This window comes from Pleurodeles waltl, chromosome 3_1 (assembly GCF_031143425.1).
Source record: "Pleurodeles waltl isolate 20211129_DDA chromosome 3_1, aPleWal1.hap1.20221129, whole genome shotgun sequence".
NCBI classification, from domain to species: Eukaryota; Metazoa; Chordata; class Amphibia; order Caudata; family Salamandridae; genus Pleurodeles; species Pleurodeles waltl.
The window spans coordinates 798673215-798700027 of record NC_090440.1 but is presented as its reverse complement, the minus strand read 5'-3'; the positions used below and the strand labels follow the sequence as shown (position 1 = coordinate 798700027).

Sequence of the window (26813 nt, the reverse complement as noted above, 5' to 3'; positions counted from 1 at the left end):
CGTGGGGTTTGTGTCGATATCAGTAGCCGTAAGCGGGTGTTGCGTAGTTTCCCCAGCAGCGATGTGTCGATCTCCCAGCCGCGATGCAGGTGGAGCATTGATTCTAGCCGCGAAGCAGGTGGCCTGTAGATTTTCAGCCGCGTTGCAGGTGGTGTATCAAATATTTGCCTGCACGGTGTTCTGTGCATGGATTTCAGTCCTTGTTCTGCCAACTTCACCTTTCAAGGGCCCAGGGACTAGATGGGGCACCACTTGGCAGAGCAGGAGTCTCAGCAGAGAGTCCAGATGCTGGCAGAGGAAGTCTTTGATGGCCCTGCAACTTCAAAACAGGAGGCAAACTCAGCCCAAGCCCTTGGAGATTCTTCTCAAGCAGGGAAGCACAACAAAGTCCAGTCTTTGTCCCCTTTCCCAGGCAGAAGCAGCAACTGCATGATAGCCCAACAAAGCACAGTACAGGCAGGGGCAGCACTTCTCCTCAGCTTTTCAGCTCTTGGCAGAGGTTCCTCTTGAATCCAGAAGTTTTCTAAAGTCTGAGGATTTGGGTCCACTACTTATACCCCTTTCTGCCTCTGAAGTAGGCAAACTTCAAAGGAAAGTCTCTTGTTCCCAAGATCTTGCCTTGCCCAGGCCTGGCCCCAGACACACACCAGGGGTTTGGAGACTGCACTGTGTGAGGGCAGGCACAGCCCTTTCAGGTGTAAGTGAACACTCCTCCCTCCACTGTAGCCCAGATTTCTCATTAGGATATGCAGGCTACACCCCAGCTCCCTTTGTGTCACTTTCTAGAGGATATTCACAAACAGCCCAACTGTAAGTCTGACCCAGACAGGGAATCCACAAACAGGCAGAGTCACGGATTGGTTTAAGCAAGAAAATGCCTACTTTCTAAAAGTGGTATTTTCAACCTAACAATCTAAATACCACCTTGACTAAAAAATCTACTTTAAAATTTTGAGTTCAGAGACCCCAAACTCCACATTTCTATTTACTTTCAAAGGGAAATTGCACTGTAAGGTTATTTAAAGGCAGCCCCATGTTGACCTATGAGAGAGATGGCCTTGCAACAGTGAAAACCAAATTCGGCATTTCACTGTTAGGACATGTAAAACACATCAGTACATGTTGCACCTTTGACATACACTTCACCATGCCATGGGGCAAGCTAGGGCCTACCTTAGGGGTGCCTTCCATGTATAAAAAGGGAAGGTGTCAAATTGGCAGTTTACAAACTGCACACACAGACACTGCAGTGGCAGGTCTGAGCCATGTTTACAGGGCTACTCATGTGGGCGGCACAATCAATGCTGCAGGCCCACTATTAGCATTTGATTTACAGGCCCTAGGCACCTCGAGTGCACTTTACTAGAGACTTACTTGTAAATCAAATATGCCAATCATGGAAAAGCCAATTAGAAATGTAATTTCACATAGGGAGCACTTGCAACTTAACTCTGGTCAGTAGTGGTAAAGTGCCCAGAGTAACAAAAACAGCAAAAACAGAGTCCAGCACACAGCAACAACCTGGGAAGTAGAGGTAAAAAGTTAGGGGAGACCACACCAAGGATGTCAGGTGTAACACGTCCCCCTCAGCTGAAAGTGGGGAGAACTACCAAACCCCATGGAAGTTCTCATCACTAAGGCAGAAGAATCTGGACAGACCATCAGCATTGGCGTGTTTTATTCTAGGGCGGTGTTCCACCATAAAGTCCATCCCATGTAGGGAAATGGGCCACCTCAACAGTTTTGGATTCTCACCCCTCATCTGCATTAACCATCTGAGGGGCCTGTGGTTGGTCTGAACCCGGAAGTGAGTACCAAACAAGTAGGGCCTTAGCTTCTTCAGTGTCCAGACCACAGCAAAAGCTTCACACTCAATTGCATTCCACCTACGTTCCTGGGGAAGTAACCTCCTACTGATAAAGGCTACAGGCTGGTCTAGGGCCTCTTCGTTTAGCTGTGACAACACTGCTCCTACACCATGCTCTGAAGCATCAGTCTGCACTACAAATTCTTTAGAGAAGTCAGGTGCCTTCAGCATGGGTGTCGTGCACATGGCTGCCTTCAGGGCTTCAGATTCTGTCTGGCAAGACAGAGTCCACATCACCTTCTTTGGTTGCTTCTTGGACTTTAACTCAGTCAAGGAAGCGATAATAATGCCATACCCCTTGACAAACCTCCTATAGTAGCCTGTGAGGCCTAAAAAGGCTCTCACCTCAGTCTGGGTCTTGGGAGGCTCCCAAGCTAGAAGAGTGTCAATCTTGGGTTGTAGGGGTGACACCTGGCCACTCTCTACCTGGTGCCCCAAATACAGTACAATGCCCTGCCCTATTCGGCAGTTGCCAGTCTTAATACTGAGGCCTGCCTTCTGCAGAGCCTCTAACACTTTGCAGAGGTGCTGCAAGTGTTCCTTCCAAGTGGAGCTGAGCACAGCAATGTCACCCAGGTAGGCTGCACTGAAATCATCCAATCCAGCCAACACCTGGTGAACAAGCCTCTGAAAGGTGGCAGGGACATTCTTCATCCCAAAGGGTATCACCCTAAACTGGTAGTGCCCATCTGGGGTGGAAAATACAGATCTCTCCTTAGCCCCCTCAGGCAGAGCAATCTGCCAATATCCAGAGGTCAGATCAAATGTACTTAGATATTTGGCAGCCCCTAACCGATCAATGAGCTCATCAGCACAGGGGATGGGATGTGCCTCAGTTTTAGTGACTGCATTGAGTCCCCAGTAGTCCACACAGAACCTGAGTTCTGGAGTGGCACCAGGAGCAGCAGCTTTTGGGACCAAGACCACTGGACTGGCCCAAGGGCTACTGGAGAACTCGATAACCCCAAGAGCTAACATTTTGGATAACCCATCCTTTATGTTGGCCCTAACCTTGTCAGTCACTCAGTAAACTTTATGTTTCACAGGAGGACTAGTCCCCAGTGTCCACATCATGTGTACACAAATGAGTGACCTCGGGGATCAAGGAAAATAATGAGGTAAACTATCCCAACACTTGGTGACAGTCCCTGTGTTGATCTGGTGTGAGTTAGAGGGAGAGGTTCACACCCTCCACAGACTCATCTTTCTCCTTAGCATCAATTTCTGGACAGGGCACCTCGGATCTGTGCAGGTTCATGATGACTTTGACGCCAAGTGACGATGCGTGAGAAATCCTGTTGCACGGTGTTCGGAAACCACACCTCGTGTGGGTTTGGGTCGTAATCAGCTGCCGCAAGCAGGTGTTGCGTCTTTTCTCCAGCCACGATGTGTCGATCTCCCAGCTGCGTTGCAGGTGGATCATTGATTCTAGCTGAGAAGCAGGTGGTGCATCGTTTTTTCAGCTGCATTGAAGGTGGTGCATCGAAAATGTCCCCGCATGGTGTTCTGTGAGTGGATTTCAGTCCTTTTTCTGTCAACTTCACCTTTCAAGGGCCCAGGGACTGGATGGGGTACCACTTGGCAGGGCAGGAGTCTCAGCAGAGAGTCCAGCTGCTGACAGAGGAAATTTTTGATGGCCCTAACACTTTGAAACAGGAGGCAAGCTCAGTCCAAGCCCTTGGAGATTCTTCTCAAGCAAAAATGCACAACAAAGTCCAGTCTTTGTCCCCTTTCACAGGCAGAAGCAGCAACCTCAGGGTACACCAACAAAGCGCAGTCACAGGCAGGGGCAGCACTTCTCCTCAGCTCTTGTCCTTGGCAGAGGTTCCTCTTGAATCCAGAAGTAATCTAATGTCTGGGGTTTTGGGTCCACTACTTATATTCCTTTCTGCCTCTGACGTAGGCAAAATTCAATGGAAAGTCTCTGTTGTTCACAAGATCCTGCCTTGCCAAGTCAAGGCCCCTGACACACACCAGGGGATTGAAGACTGCATTGTGTAAGGGCAGGCACAGCCCATTCAGGTTTAAGTGACCACCCCTCCCTCTACTCTAGCCCAGATGGCTCATCTGGATATGCAGGCTACATCCCGCTCCCTTTGTTTCACTGTCTAGAGAAGATTCACAGACAGCCCAACTGTCAGTATGACCAAGACAGGGAATCCACAAACAGGCAGAGTCACAGAATGGTTTAAGCAAGAAAATGCCTACTTTCTAAAAGTGCCATTTTCAAACTAACAATCTACAAACTTACTTCTCTAAAAGATGCATTTTTAAATTGTGTGTTCAGAGACCCCAAACTCCATATTTCTATCTCCTTTCAAAGGGAAACTGCACTGTAAGGTTATTTAAAAGCAGCCCCATGTGAACCTATGAGAGAGATGGCCTTGCAACAGTGAAACCCGAATTTGGTAGCATTTCACTGTTAGGACGTGTAAAACACATCAGTGCATGCCCCACCTAAAACATACACTGCACCCTGCCCATGGGGCTACCTAGGACCTACCTTGGGGGTGCCTTACATTTATAAAAAGGGAAGGGTTGGGCCTGGCAAGTGGGTACGCTTGCCAAGTTGAATTGGCAGTTTAAAACCTACACACACAGACACTGCAATGGAATGTCTGAACCAATTTTACAGGGCTACTGATGTGGGTGGCACAATCAATGCTGCAAACCCACTAGTAGCATTTGATTTATAGGCCCTAGGCACCTCTAGTGCACTTTACAAGGGACTTACTAGTAAATCAAATATGCCAATCATGGAAAAGCCAATTACACATGAAATGTCACATAGGGAGCACTTGCACTTTAGCACTGTTCAGTGCTCAGAGTAACAAAAGCAGCAAAAACAGAGTCCAGCACATAGCAACAACCTGGGAAGTAGAGGCAAAAAGTTTGGGGAGATTACACCAAGGATGGCAGGTCTAACAATGTGCTTTTCAGATGTCTGTTGTGTTTTGCTATGTTTGGGTTTCCCGTGCTGCGTGTGCTTTCCTTTTGGCATAGACAGCAATGGGTGTTTGACCTTTTGACACTGCTTTTGCAACAGAAAGAGTATTTAGTTGCTTTTGAATAGGATTTTACCAAATATTGTAGACTGACACCATCTGTGCTTAATATAACAAAATGAGGTTGCCTACAAAAGGCCAGATAGAGAAAAGGATTGCACACATAGATAAAACAAAACGTGGGTGCAAAATAACAACATTTGCAAGTGTAAAATTCCTTGGTGGGATTTTGAAGTCCTAATAGCGATGGAGTCAGATTTATTTGTGTGAGCATGTCATAAATTGATACTAATGAATATACATGGCTGCCTTTTTCAAAGCACTCTCACAAGGATTGTTTTTGGCCTCTGCTGTGGAGAGACCCCATCAAGGCTTAGAATGCGCATGATGTACGGGTACCTTAGAGGTGATGTTAGTAATTGAAAAAAACAGTGCTTTATTAGAAGGTTGTACTGCATTATTTTTTTTTAAACTAAAAATTGTTTACAAAAATTCCATATGCAGATCCCAGTGCTGAACAGAATTGTTTCTGACTTAATCAATTAAAGTTTTAATAAACAACTGTTATATTTTTATTTTGTTACATCTATGATGATAATATCTTCATCAGCAGCATCCCAATTATTTTCAGGGAGAAAAATGGAAGTCTTCCCAAGGCTGGGCTTACATCCCTCCACCCCTCACAAAATAGTAACATAATGAGGAGCAGCAGCCAATGGCCACGTGGTCAAGGGAGCTGCGGGTCGAAAAAGTTTGGGAACCACTACTATAGGGAAACTCCACAATAAGGGTGGAGATCTCTGCATGGTAAAGTATAGGGAAAAATAAAATGTTTACTTAACTGGGACTTAAATATTAAAAATATCTTTATGTTAAATATTAATTTAAACTCATTTAATAATATTATTTTTAAAATATGAAACAAAATGAAAAAGAGCTTTATTTTGAAACACATTGTTAATTAATTGAAGTCTATTGAATTAAATTATAATTATTTTTCTGAAGTTTAAATTAGAAAATAAATTCACACCTGAAGACAATTTTACTATGGATTAATAAATATTAAAGTGATGTACAGAATTAATTACATTAATTTAGTTATATTTTAATAAAAATGTTTCTATATGAAGTTTTAGATTCAAAATTGGATTAAAACATTGCATAATTAAACAGCATATATGTACTATTTTGGTATATATTTTTAACATTACATTATATTTATTTATATTTATTTATTATTTTAAATAATTTAATTTAATTTAGTTTATTTCTTATGAGGTTTTATTTTAATTCTTTACCTCAATTATTCTCTATGGGAGCGTGTTGCATTACCAGTGGTTGACCTTGTCTAGTGCTGGTCTTACTCCTGTTTTTTTTTAAGTTACTTACACTCGAATTTTGTAAGAAAGCAAAAGGTACCAAACTTACTGAAAAGTGTAAATAACTCAAAATTGTATGTTACCTTTGTGAATCAAGCCCTGTTACATTTTCAGATTATTAGGTTGGCGAAGGAAATATAGGGGGTTATTCTAACTTTGGAGGTGGTGTTAATCCGTCCGAAAAGTGACGGAAAAGTGACGGATTTACCAGTCCATTATATCCTATGGAACTCGTAAGACGGCTGGTGGTATATCCGTCACTTTACCGTCACTTTTGGGATGGATTAACACTCCTCCAAAGTTAGAATAACCCCCATAGTTAGTACAGGTCTTATGTTGTTCTAAACAGATGCATGGGTTGGTTTTCATCTTACTTATCATAGGTGTGATTTTGGATACCTTCTGTGAGGGCATGGTGGTTTTTAGGGTATAACTCAGTGACACTTGATACAGCAGGCTGCTACAACACAATGCACAAGCTTCCCATTTCCACAATTATCTTTAAGCTCTTTAATGAAAGCTTAAAAAGAATATAGAGGCTATGGAGGCCTCTTTAAAGGACTTGGTAGACCTACAACAGTTTTGTGGCAATTTTCTGTGGTGAAAATAAGGTGACAATCAAACACACTCCAATGCAATTAATTTAAAGGGCACAAATCATTAATAGTTTATTTACAGCCCAATCCAATCATTCATTGTTATAAGATGCTCACAGGTATGGGGCTTAGGCTTATATGGAGGTGCAGGAGAGGATCTATCACACCTCCAGAGGAATAGTAGGAATATGACTCTCTACTTTTACACCAAACCTTATCCTTGCAGCTCTCCCTCTCCTGATTTAGCTGCTGCCTCCTCTTGAATTGCTCCTCTAGATCATTGGGTTCCTATACAGGGTTTTGCAGTCCTTGATGTTGCAGTCTATGCCTGCCACTGCCAGCATGCAGTGCCAGTGCTGCTACCCTAGTTCCTAACAAGAGAGATGCATTGAGAGACATCACAGCAAGCAAAACTGATTTAACTGTACACTTGTGTATAAATGTGTGCGGCGGCTGCATGCATACTCCTTACGAGTGCCTTCTCCATATGCATTTGCTACATCTTAATCAAAGGCTTCTCAAAGTGTTTTTATTGTGTCTTATAACAATTTGATACAGGAAAACAAACCACATTTGGTATAGATATGAGCTTACCCCTGAAATTTCTATGTATGTGAAACATTACAAAATATTAATCATATACTTCTGTGTCATCCCTAATCCCTTTTCTCTCAGAGGCTGTCCATTTTCTTAAATGTCTTTGAGATTTTCATGTCATCTCCTCAGTCCAATGTTTTTTCAATAATAAAATAATAAAAGAAAACCAAAACAACTCCACTTCAGGTCTCTCGTCTATCTTCGCAAAGTTTTAAGCTCATGTCCACCATAATTTCTTCCTGAAGTAATACATTTTAGCAATTACATAGAGAAGTTGATATTGCATAACCTACTATCAGGCTAGATAGGAACACCCTAGTGACTTTTAACGAAAAGTAACAAAGAATAATCACACTACTTATTTCTATATGTATAAAACCATGTTTGTGCTTCCATAAACAAGTCTTCAATGCTTAGAGTTCGATATATACTGATTTCTTATCTGGCCTAATTTGGGATGCCAAACAACTTTAAAAACAAAGTTCATGGTTTGGATACAATTACTAAAGTGAGATTGCAACTCCTGAATTCCCAGGCTGTCATTTTTGCAGCCCGTGATTCACCATTACATTTTTTACAAATTGTCACAACTGAAGGGTGCAGGCCATTATATTGGGTCAGGTTCCTTTGTTCTATAGCTGACAGTGTGACGCCGTCTTCTTTTAGGCTGTGTTCCTTCTTGTTCAAATGGTGGCCAGTGAAACCCTCTAGTGAAGAAGCTGTTTTGGCCACCACCTATTTCTTCTGAGTCTGAATCTTCTTGCAGTGGGAATGAGAAAATCTTATCTGGGTACACTTCACTTAGCTTCTCTTCGAAGAACATTTGCAGGTTTCTTCCAGCTTCTGCAACCTCAGAATCTGGCTGTAAGAAAAAGAACAGCATAAGAGTGAGTTGTCTGGGATCAATAATGAACAAAAATAAAATTGGAGCTCTATTTCACAGTTGCATCTAAGAAAATCCCATAAAAATTGTAGACCCGAAATTGTTGAGGTAAAAATGTTGTATGTTTCAACTGCAAATACAGGAATGAAATCTCAGCTGTTTAGTAGAAATATAATTGTATCCATGTTGCCTTTCCAATCTTCACATTTATGTCATACTTTAATCAGTATTAAAAACATAAAAGCAGGTCATAAATTAGACACGAACAAATTTAATCAACAGACACATAAGGGATATCAAATTCAATACAACATAGCAAGCAATCATAAAAATAGATACACGTAAAGTCAGGGAATTCACAGATCCATCTTGTTCTTGATCTCTACAGCAGCAGACAAAATGCTACTAACACACAACCACATAAAATGATTTTCCAATATTTGTATAAAAGTGGAAAGCAGGTGTACACTGAACAAAGTTGGCATATGTACGCACTGGGATAAGAAATGTTATTCTAGGTGCCGCACAAAACCTGCAAAAAAAAACCAAGTGCATTGCAGTTTGTAAAGAGATCAAAACACAAGGATAAGGATTTAGAACATCAGATGTCATCCTCCCCTTTGGGAATGCAAAAGAATAATTCACACTACCCATTTTAAAACATGATAGGAGGTAGCGACCCAAGGAATTCTGGACATTAATTAAGTATGGACCATAAAATCATGTGTTTAGATCAAAAACAAGGATTTGCACTAAGTTTTAATGGTTTTAAGGGCCTCTCTTTTGGAATATATTTTTTGATAAAAAAAATATTGCCAGCCCATTTTTAATGTTTTGGTAATATTCTTGAGACTAGCAAAAAGATTAGGACTACCTAACTCTTGACGAAGTGATTTAGCTTAACCATTTAGAGTTAAGGTGGAAATCCTACGTTACGCAGTTCTTGATTAGCGATCTTTTTTTAGTCTGTTCAAGGATTAGACCAGACTTATAACAATAAGAAGAGCAGTTCAGGCTGAATTCTGTCCTTTAAATAGAAATGACTCAGAATTATATGAATGTTCACGTAACACGGGAAGAAGACACACTTCATTTTGTATATTGTAACCAACTGTGGTTGAGACTTTTTGCATAGTATAGGGGCAAAATCAAAAAAGTTAGGCTGCAGAGAAAAAAACTTTCTTCTTGAAGACACGTGATGGGACGAGCGGGTAATGTTGTCAAAGATGATCCCTAGATAGGAGAAAGCCTGAACTTTCCCAAAAATATAGTCATTGGCAGAAAAAGTGTAGGTCTTGGTAAGCTTGGGCCCCAGTACCATGACAGAAGATGGTGCATAGTTTGAACTCACGCCTTGTCCATCCATAAAGGATATGAAGCCTTTAATAAGACTGTTAAGGCTTTCAGACTGTCATTGGGATGGTATAGTCTACATACAAAAGGGTAGGAATGAGTTTGGATCCCACTCGAGATACGTCCAAGTTGATCTCCAGTGAGATGGATTTAGGATCACTAATTTGCATAAACAAACAGGATTACAGCCATCCCACAATCGTGACAGACACTTAATAACAACCACAAAAAAACAATACAATTCCCTGGGCCTTGTTCAATAGATGGACCTACTAAGGAGCCACCTCTGATAAAACAGACAATCTTGTTGAACAAGAAGGGAAAACCGGATGTTGAATATGCAGTTTTTTTCTTCAATTTAGAATAAAATGCATTGGTAAGAATCAAAATATATCGGCTGGTATCAGGAGGTATATTCTACATTGTATCACCAATCTTGACATTTCTTTCTAGTGTGAAGGGATCACCAGGTACAGCTACAGCATTTGTAGTGTTACAGCTGTGCAAGTCATTGACACAGAAGGGGCAAAAGTCTGAGGGGCAAGAGATGTAGTAGCTCCAGTCATCTCGGATTAGTGAGGAGCAAAAGGCACAGGAGTGTTTTGTTAGGAACTTAAAATAGTGATAGGTAGACTTGAATGAGCCAGGCTACATTTTAAGGCTTCCTAGGTTTTGGAAAAATCTGTGACCTTGGCTTTGATGGAGAGAAGCCTTTGTTGCATATGCTTAAAACAAGGTTACAGTGCAGCAACAATAAATGGAAAAATTTGTAACTCAGAAATTGAAAGGAAAAAGAATTGGACACCTCTTTGTTTATTGAGACAGGACAAGAAGGCAGTATCGAATATCAACGGCAAAAGATGTTTTAGCCACACAGGGATGTGACAGAGAAGCTGTTTTGGTAACAGTATTGCCACCTGGGATACCCTCACTAGAGTTTGCTTCAATGGGAACATTTTGATAACAAGGGGAAGAAGCTACATTTTTCAGTTTCAGCGATACGTTTATTAACTGCATCAATTGTCTTAACTAGAAAGGTGTCTAAAGGGGAGAAGACTGAACGTTTCTTTCAAGAGGAAGACCCAGCCAAGCTGTTGATGGGCGCAGATAAGCCCTGGTTAGGCAGGTGCACAACACTCAAGGTAAACAGCAGCAATGGGAGCCTGGGGGGTGTAGTTACTCACTCCCAGATACAAACAGTCAGATGTTCTGCAGGTGTAACAGGTGCGCTATATAGAACTGAACTCTGTTAACAGCAGGAAAGGAAGCCTGGGAGGTGTTTTACGTCCCTCCTTGCTGGGCACAAACAGTCATGTGCCCCTGCTGCAGATTTAATGGGTCTGCTATGTAGCACCGGTGTCGTACAAGGGACTGCACAGCACTCGCAGTGCAGGGGTCCCCCTCAGCATGGTACCCTAGCCTGAGAGATCCCTACTGAGTCTAGAGGCAGGGCCCCTCCATTTACGTTGCAGGGGCCCTTCAGGTTTCGCTACGCCACTCTATAGCAATAAGGGCCTGATTTATGAAAAGTTTGTGCCGCCTTTATGTCATTTTTTGACGCAAAAGCTGTGCAAACCTACAAACTATAGTTATATAGTCCTAATTACTGCTTCCTGAAGGGACTGTGGTAGGATTCCTTTGTCAAAACCCTCTGTGTAGACCTCGGATAAATGGGACGGTCAACATTTGGTAGGTTTTATAAAATTCTCCAGTGAGGCCATTGACACCCAGAGCTCTATTGCCCAACAGGCTTTCAGTGGTGGCCAGGATCTCTTCCTTAGTTATGGACCAGGACGAAAATTGGTGGGGGGAATCCTCAAGCTACACCATTGTTGGTGCATGCAGCCACTATCACCCATGTGGTATGGAGTTTGCTATAATACTGGACAAACTAAAGGGTGATGTCCTCATTAGTAATCAATGTCCCTCCAGTTGGTGTGTGTAACTGGGCACATATTTATTGTTTCTATCCCCTCTAAGCAGTGAGGCAAATGTCATCACGGGGAATTCACCCTCACCATAATGAAAATGTCACTTACCCAGTGTACATCTGTTCGTGGCATCAGTCGCAGTAGATTCGCATGTTCTGCAATAGCTCGCCATCTGGTGTTGGGCCGGAGTGTTACAAGTTGTTTTTCTTCGAAGAAGTCTTTCGAGTCACGGGACCGAGTGACTCCTCCTTTTGTCTCCATTGCGCATGGGCGTCGACTCCATCTTCGATTGTTTTTCCCCGCAGAGGGTGAGGTAGGAGTTGAATTGTAGTAATAGTGCCCATGCAATGGAGTGACTAAGTATGCACCTATTTAAGGTTGAGATGATACATATATAAATAATTGAAGGTAACTTCCAAACTGCTACAGGCTCCCGGGGAGGCGGGTGGGCACATGCGAATCTACTGCGACTGATGCCACGAACAGATGTACACTGGGTAAGTGACATTTTCAGTTCGATGGCATCTGTCGCTGTAGATACGCATGTTCTGCATAGACTAGTAAGCAGTTATTTCCCCAAAAGCGGTGGATCAGCCTGTAGGAGTGGAAGTAGTTTGAAATAATGTCCTTAATACGGCTTGACCTACTGTGGCTTGTTGTGCGGATAACACGTCTACACAGTAATGCTTGGTGAATGTGTGAGGCGTAGACCATGTGGCTGCCTTACATATTTCTTGCATTGGGATGTTTCCTAGAAAGGCCATGGTAGCACCTTTCTTTCTGGTTGAGTGTGCCCTTGGTGTAATGGGCAGCTGTCGTTTAGCTTTAAGGTAGCAGATTTGGATGCATTTAACTATCCATCTGGCTATACCTTGTTTTGAAATTGGGTTTCCTGCGTGAGGTTTTTGAAATGCAATAAAGAGTTGTTTAGTCTTTCTGATGTTTTTTGTTCTGTCAATGTAATACATCAATGCTCTTTTGACATCTAATGTATGTAGTGCCCTTTCAGCTACGGTATCTGGCTGTGGAAAGAACACTGGAAGTTCCACTGTTTGATTTAGATGGAACGGTGAAATAACCTTTGGCAAAAATTTAGGATTGGTCCTTAGGACGACTTTATTTTTGTGTAGTTGTATAAAAGGTTCCTGTATAGTAAACGCCTGAATCTCGCTTACTCTTCTCAGGGAAGTAATGGCGATGAGAAATGCCACCTTCCAGGTTAGGAACTGTATGTCGCAGGAGTGCATGGGTTCAAAAGGTGGACCCATAAGTCTAGTTAGGACAACATTTAGGTTCCATGAAGGAACAGGTGGTGTTCTTGGTGGTATAATTCTCCTAAGGCCCTCCATGAATGCTTTAATGACTGGTATTTTATATAGGGAAGTTGAATAGGTAGTCTGCAGGTATGCAGATATTGCTGCAAGGTGAATCTTAATGGAAGAGAAAGCTAGGTTAGATTTTTGTAAGTGAAGCAAGTAACCCACTACATGTTCTGGAGTTGTGTGTAATGGTTGTATTTGATTAATATGGCAGTAGCAAACAAACCTCTTCCATTTACTTGCATAGCAGTGCCTGGTGGATGGCCTTCTTGCTTGTTTTATGACTTCCATACATTCTTGGGTAAGTTGTAAGTGCCCGAATTCTAGGATTTCAGGAGCCAGATTGCTAGATTCAGCGATGCTGGATCTGGGTGTCTGATCTTTTGGTTGTGCTGTGTCAACAGATCTGGCCTGTTGGGCAATTTGATGCAGGGTACCACTGATAGGTCTAGCAGCGTTGTGTACCAGGGTTGCCTTGCCCAAGTTGGTGCTATCAATATGAGTTTGAGTTTGCTTTGACTGAGTTTGTTTACCAGGTAAGGAAGGAGAGGGAGAGGAGGAAAAGCGTAAGCAAATATCCCTGACCAGTTCATCCATAGGGCATTGCCTTGGGATTGTTTGTGTGGGTACCTGGATGCGAAGTTTTGGCATTTTGCGTTCTCCCTTGTTGCAAACAAGTCTATCTGAGGTGTTCCCCAGAGTTTGAAATAAGTGTTCAGAATTTGGGGGTGAATTTCCCATTCGTGGACCTGTTGGTGATCTCGAGAGAGATTGTCTGCGAGTTGATTTTGTATCCCTGGTATAAACTGTGCAATTAGGCGAATTTGGTTGTGAATTGCCCAATGCCAAATTTTTTGTGCTAGCAGGCTTAACTGCGTGGAGTGCGTCCCTCCCTGCTTGTTTAGATAATACATTGTTGTCATGTTGTCTGTTTTGACGAGAATGTATTTGTGAACTATTATTGGTTGGAAAGCTTTTAGTGCTTGAAAAACTGCTAGAAGTTCTAGGTGATTGATATGCAGTTTTGTTTGATGTACGTTCCATTGTCCTTGTATGCTGTGTTGACCGAGGTGTGCTCCCCACCCTGTCATGGAAGCATCTGTTGTTATTACGTATTGTGGCACTGGGTCTTGGAAAGGCCGCCCTTTGTTTAAATTTATGTTGTTCCACCACAGAAGCGAGAGGTAAGTTTGGCGGTCTATTAACACCAGATCTAGAAGGTGACCCTGTGCTTGAGACCACTGTGATGCTAGGCATTGTTGTAAGGGCCTCATGTGCAGTCTTGCGTTTGGGACAATGGCTATGCATGATGACATCATGCCTAGGAGTTGTAATACCATCTTTGCCTGTATCTTTTGTGTTGGATACATGCGTTGTATGATGGTGTTGAAATTTTGAATTCTTTGTGGACTTGGAGTGGCTACTCCCTTTGATGTGTCTATTATGGCTCCCAGGTATTGTTGTACCTTGCGTGGCAGAATTTTGGATTTTGTGAAATTGACGGTGAACCCGAGTTTGAAGAGGGTTTGTATGATCTGATTTGTGTGATTTGAGCACTGTATGAACGAATGGGCCTTGATTAGCCAGTCGTCCAAATATGGGAACACATGTATTTGCTGCCTTCTTATGTGTGCAGCGACTACCGCTAGACATTTGGTAAAGACTCTTGGTGCGGTTGTTAATCCGAAAGGCAGTACCTTGAATTGGTAATGTATTCCTTTGAATACAAACCTTAGGTATTTCCTGTGCGATGGGTGTATTGGTATATGGAAATAAGCATCCTTGAGGTCTAAAGTTGCCATGTAGTTGTGTAGTTTTAGCAATGGCAATACTTCTTGTAGTGTGACCATGTGGAAGTGGTCTGATTTGATGAAAGTGTTCACTACTCTGAGGTCTAGGATTGGTCTGAGCGTTTCGTCCTTCTTTGGTATCAGAAAGTACAGTGAGTAAACTCCTGTGTTTATTTGTGTGTTTGGCACTAATTCGATTGCATTCTTTTGCAATAGTGCCTGCACTTCTATCTCCAGGAGATTGGAATGGTGTGTTGTTAAATTTTGTGCTTTTGGTGGTATGTTTGGAGGGAATTGTAGAAATTCTATGCAATAACCATGTTGGATAATTGCTAGAACCCAAGTGTCTGTAGTGATTTCCTCCCATGCTTTGTAATAATGACCTATTCTTCCCCCCACTGGTGTTGTGTGGAGGGGGTGAGTGACATGTGAGTCATTGTTTAGTAGTAGGGGTTTTGGGGCTTTGAAATCTTCCTCTATTTCTAGGGAATTGCCCTCCTCTATATTGTCCCCGAAAACCTCCTCTATACTGTCCCTGGTAAGTGGACGGTGTTGCTTGTGAGGTGCTGGCTTGTGTGCTTTGACCCCGAAACCCCCCTCGAAAGGGCGTTTTACGGAATGTGCTGTAATTCCCTCTGCTCTGCGGGGAGTAGAGTGCGCCCATGGCTTTGGCAGTGTCCGTATCTTTTTTGAGTTTCTCAATCGCTGTGTCCACTTCTGGACCGAACAGTTCTTTTTCATTAAAAGACATATTGAGAACTGCTTGTTGAATCTCTGGTTTAAATCCAGACGTTCGGAGCCATGCATGCCGTCTGATAGTTACAGATGTATTAATTGTCCGTGCAGCTGTATCTGCAGCGTCCATGGAGGAACGTATCTGGTTGTTGGAGATGGTCTGTCCCTCCTCAATCACTTGTTTCGCCCTATTTTGGAAGTCCTTGGGCAGATGTTGAATGAGATGTTGCATCTCGTCCCAGTGGGCTCTGTCATAGCGCGCAAGTAGTGCCTGGGAGTTCGCGATGCGCCACTGGTTTGCAGCTTGTGCTGCGACTCTTTTACCAGCTGCATCAAACTTGCGGCTTTCTTTATCTGGGGGTGGTGCATCTCCAGATGTGTGAGAGTTGGCCCTTTTCCTAGCTGCTCCTACAACAACAGAGTCTGGTGGCAGCTGTGTAGTGATGAAAACCGGGTCCGTAGGAGGCGGCTTATACTTCTTTTCCACCCTTGGTGTGATTGCCCTACTTTTGACCGGCTCCTTAAATATGTCTTTTGCGTGCCGGAGCATACCAGGGAGCATAGGCAGGCTTTGGTAGGAGCTGTGGGTGGAGGAGAGTGTGTTGAACAAGAAATCATCCTCGACCTGTTCTGAGTGGAGGCTTACGTTATGAAATTGTGCTGCTCTAGCCACCACCTGAGAGTACGCGGTGCTGTCTTCTGGTGGAGATGGCTTTGTAGGGTAGGCCTCCGGGCTGTTATCTGACACTGGGGCGTCGTATAGGTCCCATGCGTCCTGATCTTGGTCACCCTGGCTCATGGTGGTGTGAGCTGGGGAGTGAGATGGAGTTTGTGCTGGTGAAACGTTAATCACGGGCGGAGGAGAGGGTGGTGGTGTAATTCTTTTAACCACTTTTGGTTGTGGTGCTTGTTCCGTCTGGAACTCCAACCTTCTCTTTCTCCTAATGGGGGGAAGGGTGCTTATTTTTCCTGTCCCCTGCTGAATGAAGATACGCTTTTGCGTATGGTCCACATCAGTTGCTTGTAGCTCTTCCTCAAACCTATGCTTTTGCATTTGGGAGGTTAGCGAGTGCTCTTCTGTATAAGAGCCTGAAACTGGGTCGCTTGCAGTTTGTTTCGGCGTCGAAACTTTGTCTGCGTGTTTTTTCGGCTCCGAGGTGACTTTTTTCCTTTTCGGGGCCGAAACCTCTCGGCGTCGATCTGTTTCGGTGCCGCTGTCTCGGCGTCGAGCCGTGTCCACACCGGCATCTCGGTGTCGAGGCTTGTCTCCAGCACTTTCTCGGTCCCGAGAAGGCTGCGTGCCGGTGTCTCGACCGGAGTCGGACGATCTCGGCACTGTTTTGGCCTTTTTCGGTGCCGACGGTCGGTCACCGAATTTATGGGTGGAGCCATGGCCTGGTGGCAGTGGCGTCCCCTGGGCCTTGTAAATGTTTCTTTGTGTGGTTTTCGACGTCTTACTCACGGTTTGTGTGTCGTCGAATCCTTCGGAGTCTGAGTCTTGGAACGAGAAGGTACCTTCTTCTTCCTGTTCCTCGAACTCCCGTTGGGCTGTCGGTGCGGACGCCATTTGAAGTCTTCTGGCTCGACGGTCTCGGAGTGTTTTTCGGGACCGGAACGCACGACAGGCCTCGCAGGTGTCTTCGCTGTGCTCAGGTGACAGGCACAGGTTGCAGACCAAGTGTTGGTCTGTGTAGGGGTATTTATTGTGGCATTTGGGGCAGAAACGAAACGGGGTCCGTTCCATCGGCGTTCTTCAGCACGCGGTCGGGCCGACCAGGCCCCGACGGAGGATCGAAAAACTACCCCGAAGGGCACCGGAGCTCTTCGATCTTCGATGCGGTGTGGAATCTAAGTACGCCGATCCCGAACGCAACAATACCGACGCAAATCTTCCGAAATTAGCTAATTTTCCGTTCCGAAACTCGGAGCGACAGGAACACGTCCGAACCCGATGGCGGAAAAAAAACAATCGAAGATGGAGTCGACGCCCATGCGCAATGGAGACAAAAGGAGGAGTCACTCGGTCCCGTGACTCGAAAGACTTCTTCGAAGAAAAACAACTTGTAACACTCCGGCCCAACACCAGATGGCGAGCTATTGCAGAACATGCGTATCTACAGCGACAGATGCCATCGAACATGAAGTTACATAAATGATGTTCCCCATACACCATGTCAGTTAAGATAAGTCAATATATGTTTACCCTTACAAGGATTGTTGATGCCCTGCATATTCCATGTGAGGAAGTGCAACCATCTAGTGGTAGGAGGTGTTGCGTGCCTCAAGGTGAAACATAATTTGTAACATCAAAACATGATCTAAGGTACATGGTTGTGCAACATGAGCACATGTGTTCTGCAATGTGGTACAAAACATCTTGTGTGTCCCACCTTCTCCTCCTCCCACCCACACAGAAGCCCTCAACTTTCAGTGGTATCCATCCTCAACGTTTCAAAATCAGCAATTATGGTGGCAACAGTCCACTGACTGTATCCGACAGTAAAGTAACAGTGTAGGTAAATCTTGAATCATGACCAGCAGGGACCAAAAAAAACCCAAAGAGCAGTATACCAACATGTCCCACACATGTACAACAGCCTCCAATCCAATGTCCAAGTGTGTTCGAGGCTCACTCTAGGGGGAGCCGTTAGGCAATCAGTCAGTTTGTAACATTACAGGAAGACAAGGTCTCTAATTGGTGGGAGGTCCCTTCCACTTTAGGATGTTTCTTACAGTACACTTGGCACATATGCAGGAGTAGGGAACACGTGAGATTTATCATCAACATTCACTTTCAATTGCGCTGGATATAACATTCCATATTGGACTCCCCCATCCCAGAGCAGCTTCTTATGCTCTGAGAATTTCTCATGTGCCTCCTGCACCGCTTCGAAATGGCCAGGGAACATTGATAATGTTGACCTCTGGTAGTCTAGTGAATGCTGCTTTCAGGTCAGGCGCAGGGCAGTATCATGATCGAGATAGTTAAGTAGGTGGGCGATCAGGTGCCTCAGCAGAGCCCCGGGGGTGTCTGGGATCCCAAAGACCTGTGTGCCCTCTCCACAAGGAAGACCCCCAAGAAGCTGGACCACCCAAATAGGTCCAACAGCAAGGTTTCCACAAAGGCATCCAACTGTTTTTCCATTTCAGTAATCTTATCTGTCACAGTGGTGGCATCATCCTCAAATCCAGAAATGCGCTGTTACACCGTCCAGCCTTGCAGCATGTCTATCCAGCCTCTCAGTAATCCTGTACAGCCTAGTGGACATGGAGTCAATCTTAGCATCACTCGTCCATAGGCCAGTGTTGACCTCTAGCAGTATGGTGTCAGTTCGAGAATAAGCCTCCTTAGTGTTATCCAGCATCACCCCGTTCCCTCCGCCAGGCAGCAACGGCACTCACCCGACCGTCTTGCGAGGGTCAAACTGTAAATTACTCTTTCTCCGGTTCCCCTTCCCCATAGTGGCCAGTGATCATGAGGAGTGGTGCCTAGGGAGCCTCTGAGGTGGGGGCCCAGTTCTGCATGCCCCACGGCCCCTCACTGACCCAAGGAAATGACTGGTTAGTGGGCACCAATGCAGAAATAGCAGGATGGGGGGCCCAGACACCCAGCAGCACAGCAATCCAAAGGAGGCAAAACTATGGAGAGGCCAGGTGGGTAGATGCAGCGGTGAACAAGAAGAAGCCAGTCAAGGCCCACCTGGGGCCTACTCATGAGCTAGACGGCCACTGGAGTCCAAGACAGGAGGAGCCTTGTTCCGGCTCTAATGCATGGCACCCAAAGGCCCCCAAGAGATTATCCAGGTACTGTGTGGCGGGGGCAGGGCGGGTGATGCCATTTGCTTGCAAGCGACAATGTGGTTCCCTGGTGCAACAAGGATCAGCGGTACGGGTCGCAGAGTTCCGGGCTATGCAGGCATCTTGGTGCTGGCGTGGCATTATGTTAGTAAGCTAAGAAGTATACTCATTTAGGTGATGTTGTACTGGACCCAGTTGAATTAATCATTTGCTACTGCTGCACTGGTTGACCATTTCATTATCAGCTGAGGTTCATCCCTGGTCTAGTTTATTGTACAGCCAGAAAATCTGAAAGATCTTCTGTTATGTCCATTAGACAGGACAGTGATTGTCTAGGTTTTGTCAGGGTCTGCAGTATGTCATCCACATAAAACATTATTTTAAATTTGCAACCAGTTTAGTATCCTATTGTTAGAGGTGGATTATCTGATGAAGGCCACCAATGCCTCAAGCACAAAAAGGAAGAGAATGGTAGAAAGTAAAAGGGATTCAGAACTATAGAGAGAGAGGGTTCCTCTTCAAAGGTTCAGTTCGGTGTCAGATATCTAAGTGAGCCCAGATCAATGGTGTATGGGTTAAACATACCATCTAATCGATGCCTCTTCTTTCAATCAGAAGCCGTTTTAGCATGATGAAAATGGGAGTGAGTTGGTCAAAATTGTTCGCTTTCTGTGGCTAGTCTAGCTGCAGCAGGGTTGGTCACCTTGAGGAACCTATGGTATACCTCTCAAAAGACATGTTTCATTTGTCTATTGTGGAAAGATTTCCGACTATACAGTTATTTTGAAATCAGATTCAGGTTTATTCTTGTTGGCCTCAGAATTAGATGAACTGTAGTGAGCATAATCTTCAGAAATATAATTATTAGAGAGATAGAAGTGTTGCGCTGCTCTTCACATACCCCTCCCGACCTAATAGTTATGGTGAAGAATTAGGCACTCCACCAATAGTGCTATGATTACACAATGTTAGATAAGATCCCAGGGTGGCAAAAGATTTTAAGTACATTAACCCGGATTTCTCTGCTATTGACCTGTAAAAGTTATGTCATATGATTGAAATGCAACAAATGTCTCACTTATATGATAATATGAATCATATACCAATACTCAAACGTTTTTGACAAGTTTGTACAGTTTTACAAATGGAAACGGATATAAAAAGATTTTAAAATATAGAGAGGTAGCAGAAAAATCTGTGCAGGTGATGTTCTCTCTTGTGTGGTAAAATGTGGGAAATTGGGTTGTTGGTTGACTAGGGTGTGCACGCTGGTCAAGCAGCAACCACAGTCACTGTCAGGGTGAGGCACAAGTGGAACCTAAACTAACCTGTGTGCAACCCTCTGCTAACATGGCACAGAGCACTCAGGCTTAACTTAGAGGAAATGTGTAAATGATTTGTGCAACACTTTGAACACTAATAAAGTGAAAACACCTCACAAAAAGGATCCCACACCAAGTTAGAAAAACAGAATGCATTTTAATAAATACAACAAGACCAAAACGACAAACATTCAATTAGTAGAACTAGATATATTGATGTTTATAGATGTCAGTGAAAATAGTGCCTAAAAGCACAAAGCGCCAACTGTGGATCTCTGGTTGTGCTGAACTGGGCCAACGTCACAAGTTCAGGCTGATTGCAATGGAGTGCGCGCCAGCTACAGGGATCCAGTTAGGCCCACTGAACAAATGACCTTAAATTCTAGTTTGCAGAACGTTTTTGAGGTTCTACGTCAGAGAGGTGTCGCACGGTCAAAGCAATGCATCGGTTCTGAGATGCAGTGAGGTTGCTATGCGAGGGCCTATGTAAGTTTTCAGGAACATGTTGATGGGGTTTAAGATGTGAAGTCAGGTGTTGAGAATGCAGCGCTCATTTGGGGTGGTGCGTCAGTTTCAAAGAGCTGTGAGGCTGCAATGCAGAATCCAGCATCATAGTCGTGACTGCCAACAATGAGGGATGCGAGGGCCTGCGCCGAGGATGTGGCACATAGTTGAAGGGAGGCAGTGGTTCCAAAGAGCTGTGATATGATGCAGGTCATTGTGATAGGTTCAACCCATGTGACAGCAGTAACGCGTTGCTTCTGCCCAGGTTTGTGCTGTGCAGCAGATGAGATGCATCAGTTCCACTGGATCCGCAGAAGCTGCTAACCACCTTAAGCCCACTGCCAAAGGTCCAGGACTGGGATGGCACCATTTAGCAGGGTAGATTCAAAGATGGCAGAGTCCAGGTGCAGATGCAAGGTTGTTGGAAGCCTGTTGTGTCCCTGAAGCTTAATATAAGGAGCCCAGCCAACTAGCCCCTTGAAAAGAGATGCAAGTTCAGACCTTCTCACCCAGGCAAGAGGGCAGCAGGCAGAAGGTCATTCAGCAAGGCAGCAGTTCCGTCAGAGCAGTAGTCCAGCAGAGTGGCAGTCCTTTCATCAGCACAGCAGTCCTTCTTCCTGGCAGAGTATTCACAGGTCCAGGCGTTTACTGTGGTGGTGTCTGAGGTCTAATATAATAGTTGTGCCTTTGAAGTGGGGCTGAGCTTCTAGAAGCATGCCTTGTGAAGTGCACAGGTGACCTGCCTTCCTGGCCCCAGCTCCAGACGAACTACAGTGGGTATGCAGTCCTTTCTGTGGATACAGGACACAGCCTATTCAAGTGTAAGAGGGGCTGGGCCCAGCTCCTCCCTCCCATCCTGCTAGTGATGGCTCATTTAGTCACACCTAAGCTCCCCATTGTGTGTGGCTATCTAGGAGGAATAAACACTGCACAGTTGTCACCCACACCCAATTATGTGACCCAGAGAGAGGCTGCAGGCACCAAATGGCTAAGGCAAGAAAATGCCAACTTTCTAAAAGTGGCATTTTCAGAATGGTAATTTAAAATTCAACTTCACCGTCAGGCCGGAATTCAAATTGTGATTTCAGGGACCCCAAACATAACGAGGCCACCTGTTCCAGTTTGGAAATTACTCTTTTAAAATGTAATAAGGTAATTTGAATGTTATCCTATTTTGAAAGATAGGCCTTGGAGTAGTGAAAAACAAATGTAAGAGTTTTTCACTACCAGGACATGTAAAACTTTCAGGTGCATGTCCCACTATTTAACTAAACTGCACCACGATCTTTGGCTGTCCAGGGCCTACCTTAGGGGTGACTTAAATGTAATAAAAAGAAAGGTTTGGGCCTAGCAAAAAGTTTATTTTGTCGGGTCAAAATGGCAGTTTATAGCTGCACACACACAGATTGCAATAGCAGGCCTTAGGTATGTTTAAAATGCTACTTTAAGTGAGTAGCACAATCAGTGCTGCTGGCCCACTAGTAGCATTTAATTTACAGGCCTTGGGCACAGGTAGTGCCACCTTACAAGGGACTTAAAAGTAAATTAAATATGCCAATTGGGTATAAGCCAATTTCACCATGTTTTAAGGGGAGAATACTAGTGCTTTTGCATTGGTTAGTAATGGGAAAGTGCTCAGTGTCCTAAGGCCAGCGAAATCGGTGTCAGCACAAAGAGGAGGTCTGGAAAACCACACCCACGATGTCAGGGCGAACCTAAGATGTTTAGAAGTAGAGATTTCAAAGAATGATTTTAATTTCTCTTTGAGTTACAATTACAAAAGGAGCATAAGGCTTGTCTTGGTGAGTAGCGTATTATTGAAGGATTGTTTCATCTCAGTAAGGACCATATAATTTAATGTGTAAGAATGGAAACACCAAGGTTACAGGATGTTGTATCAACCAGTGACTGTCAATGGGAGAGTATGATTTACTATTGTAGAGGTGGTGTTTTGTGAAGGGAAATGTATGTTAACATTGGGGCAAGAGATGAGGAACATGATGTTCAAGAAATGTTTGGGCTAGTAACTTTTAATAGGGTAATTACAGTTAAGAGAGCGAGATGGGTATAATATTATGTCACATTGTTGACAAAGCTATGAATGTGCAGCTCAGAGTCACATAGATCAGAGTTTAGAACTGTAGTACAGGGTTAGCAGAGCTTATTGATCCAGCTGAGATCGCACATCATGCTACATAAGAAGGAGTGTAAGGAGAGCAGAAGCTCTTTATCTACATTTAATTGGATGTAAAATAGCATATGAAAGCGGAAATCAATGAAGCTCACGCTAACATTCAAGGCCTGGACTGTAATTTTTTTTGCATTACTGCAGAACGATATAGATAGTTCTGTCTCAAAGGCAGCAGAAGCAAATATAATATTTGTTAGACTGACACACTGTCAGGTAGTGTTTTTACAAACGTTTTGCTTTTCTACACATTTTTGCTGACTCTCTTTGAGTGGCTTTGGGGCCCTCGGTGCTTTCCCACTGTGAACGCACCTTCCTACCTATGCCAGGAAAGAGGTGCTGAGCACATATGCACTCTGGTATGCCCCTATGTATTCTGCTTGTCACAGGAGGCGTGAATGGGCTCACTTGCCCCTGTGTGTCCAGCCTGCCCCTTCAGGCTTGTTCATGCACCAGGGCACGTGCCCATGTAGTGAAAAAATACCCATGTGTGTTTTCACTATACACAAAAGCTCCTCTGCCATGGGGATAGGTTACAATTGATCCTGAACTGCAACAGTGGATGGTGTATGACGGTGGACTTACACGGTTGACATTTGAAAATAAAATCCGGGTCTCCACTAGATCCTTGTACTGCTAACATTTTCCATCTGGCCCCTGAGCCTATCTCAGACCTCATTCAAAATACTTCCAGGTGTATTCTTCAAACAGGCATGTTTCCTACTGCTTGGAAATGTGTCTCTGTTACCCTCTTTTGATAAAACCCAATGTTGACCAAGAACTATCTTTCTATCTCCCTGCTAAAGCCTTGGAAACAACTTGAAATCAGAAACTTGTTGATTTTATTGAAACACAGGGTGCCTTGGATCCCTCAAAAACTGCTCTTGTGGCAGTAACTGATAATATACGGCGCTACATTGATCAGGGAGGGTGCAACCACTCTAATCCTACTCACTTTGTCTGCTGCTTCGACATGGTTTGGCCTGTTTGGATGATTTACAGGCTGGAGAAGGTTGTGGTTAGTGGCCACGCACTCAGTCTTCTATTTTCTTTCCTCACCGACAGAGTTCAGGTGGTCAACTGTGGGGATTTCGAGGTTGACGCCTTCGGTCTTCCTTGTGGTGTCCCACAGGTCTCCGCGTTGAGTCTGACTCTTTTTAATATCTATGTGGTGCCATTAGCAGCCCTTGTCTGGTCCTTTGGCTTTGAGCTTCATTCTTATGCTGATGATACACAGATAATTGTGACGATCTCCAACAATGTGACCTCTGTCGCCCAGTTTTTTAGGCAGTTTATGTCCAGCATTGAGAAATGCATGAGCAGCAGTGCACTCAAACTCAATGCTGGAAAGACAGAGGTGGCGTTTTTTGGGGCCTAGAAATCAATATGGTCTGATATCTGATCGCCCGAGGAGTGTGGTCATCTTCCCACCCATGTGGATTCTGCTAGAAATCTGGGTATCTCAGTAGATAATTCTCTGAACTTCACTACCCAAGCTAGTCTCACACCCAATACCTGTATTTATATTATCAGAGTACTAAGGAAGATTTTCCGTTTAGTCCTATATGACCTACATCAGACGGTTGTCATTGCCCTTATCACATCCTATTTAGACTACTGTGATTCCCTCTATCTAATAGATGTGAGAGGTATTAAGATAGAGGGAATTACAGTAGTCTAGATAGGAGGTGATAAGGGCAATGACAACCGTCTGACGTAGGTCATATAGGACTAAACGGAATATCTTCCTCAGTACTCTGATAATATAAAAACAGGTATTGGGTGTGAGACTAGCTATTGAGATTATTAATGTATTAATGAGCTGCATGGGACCCAAAAAGCTGCTGCTTGGCTTATTCTGACCATTCCCAGGCAGGCTTTGGTTAGGGAAGGCTTGAAGGCTCATCGCTGGCTTCCCATCAAAAAGAGAATTGCTTTCAAAGCCTTGTGTATGGTTCATAAAGCCCTCTATCTTAATAACACTGAACAGCTTTATGCCATGTTTCACTTGTATGTGACCACAAGATCTCTAAGATCTTCTTCTTGCATTTTCATAGAGCCAAAAGGGGAGGAAGAGCCTTTTCGGTGGGAGCTGCCAAATTATGGAATTCTCTGCCATCCGACATGGCAGATGAGGACATTTCTACTTTTAAAAACAACTGAAAACTTGTCTTTTTATACAAAATGGTGTTAAATGAATAAGTGCTTCTCTGCCCTGAGTGAGTTTCTGCCAGCGTCTTGATACCCTTGGGTTTTGTGCGCTCTATAAATGCCCATAACATAGCATAACATTAGATTTTAGCTGTGCTGCATTTTAAAGTGCTGCATTGCTCTGTATATACAAATTGCTGCTAAAGTTGTGAACCGGGGTGCACCCTAGGACTGTGTATAATTGGAATGGAGGTAATCTCTAGGGTAAGTCTTGTGCTGACAACGTTTGGCACTTCATGTGGATGCTGGGAGGGAATGTATTATTTTTCTCATATGTGAATACTGCAAATGTTCATTTAACCCAGTTGGGCCTAGTACTGCTAATGTTGTTTCAAAGGGTGATTCCTACCCAGAGTTACATGTTATTCATGCTGTCTTAATTAATGTGTGTTGAATACAAAACCTATTTACATACACCTCATATGAAGTCTCTTTTGTGATGTTCAGCGTAATTGTTGTGTGGTATTGTTGTGCCATTGCTTTCCACATTCCCCCTGTGATAAGCCTGACTGCCCTGTGCTAAGCTACCCAAAGGTGAGCGCAGGTTATACAGTGAGTGTAATCACCCACCCCTGATAGGAGTGGTGAGTTCCGCCTGACTAGGGCCCAGCCTCAGCCATTCAGAATGCTCCACCTCCTACGTCTGGTGGCTGAGGTGGGATAGGATTGTAATTGCACAGAATCACACAGTAACTAACTGTGCCACAACTTCACGTTTCATCAAAAGTGTTCCCTTTTTCCTAAAGCATCCCCAAAAAGTGACAGTGAGGTAGCCGGGAAGGAGTGAACTGATTTTCCCCACAGATCTTAATTCATGCCTCAGGGCCTACCTAAGGTAGAGTTTGAGCTGGTTGACTTGGACACCTACACAGTAGCACAGCTCAAGGAGGTCCGCCAGACAAAGTGGGTGGCTTGCAAGGGAAGAACCAAGAAGGTGGAGTTTCAGAAAGCCGTAAGGGCCTGGGAGGAGGCCCACCCTGAGAGGGGAGTGGCTAATCGGGGAGAGTGGAGCATGGGGAAGAGTCAGAACAGAGCCAGGGGAGCCCTCACGGACAACCTATAGAGGGGAAAATTCTCTCTTTTCCCAGACCTGAGAGGCCCCTCTAGGACCGGCAATAGTGTACTTTCAAGACACCTGTCCCCAGAAAAGCTGGACAGGAGGGAAGAAAGAAAGTTAAAGTTAGAGCTTGCCAGGTCTGCCAAGGAGCAGGCCCTAGCCCTTGCTAAGTTGGAAAAAGAGCAAGCACGGCCTAGATTAGATAAAGAGCAAGATCTGGCAGAAAAAAGACTAGCCCTGGAACAGTAAAAGATGGCTCATGAGCTCAGCCTCAGAGA

The 26813-nt window shown here is 44.2% G+C and overlaps 1 protein-coding gene across 2 annotated transcripts in view; it reads right to left on the bottom strand.

The window, feature by feature from the left end:
• Positions 1 to 7354: 7354 nt before the first annotated feature.
• The window catches only part of TRIM66 (tripartite motif containing 66), a 549453-nt gene continuing 529994 nt past the window's right edge, over positions 7355 to 26813 (bottom strand). For both annotated transcript variants that reach the window (XM_069223667.1, XM_069223666.1), the window contains exon 19: positions 7355 to 8306. In XM_069223667.1, coding sequence (XP_069079768.1) covers positions 8052 to 8306 — 255 coding nt within the window. In that variant the 3' untranslated portion in view covers positions 7355 to 8051. The remainder of the gene's footprint in view (positions 8307 to 26813) is intronic.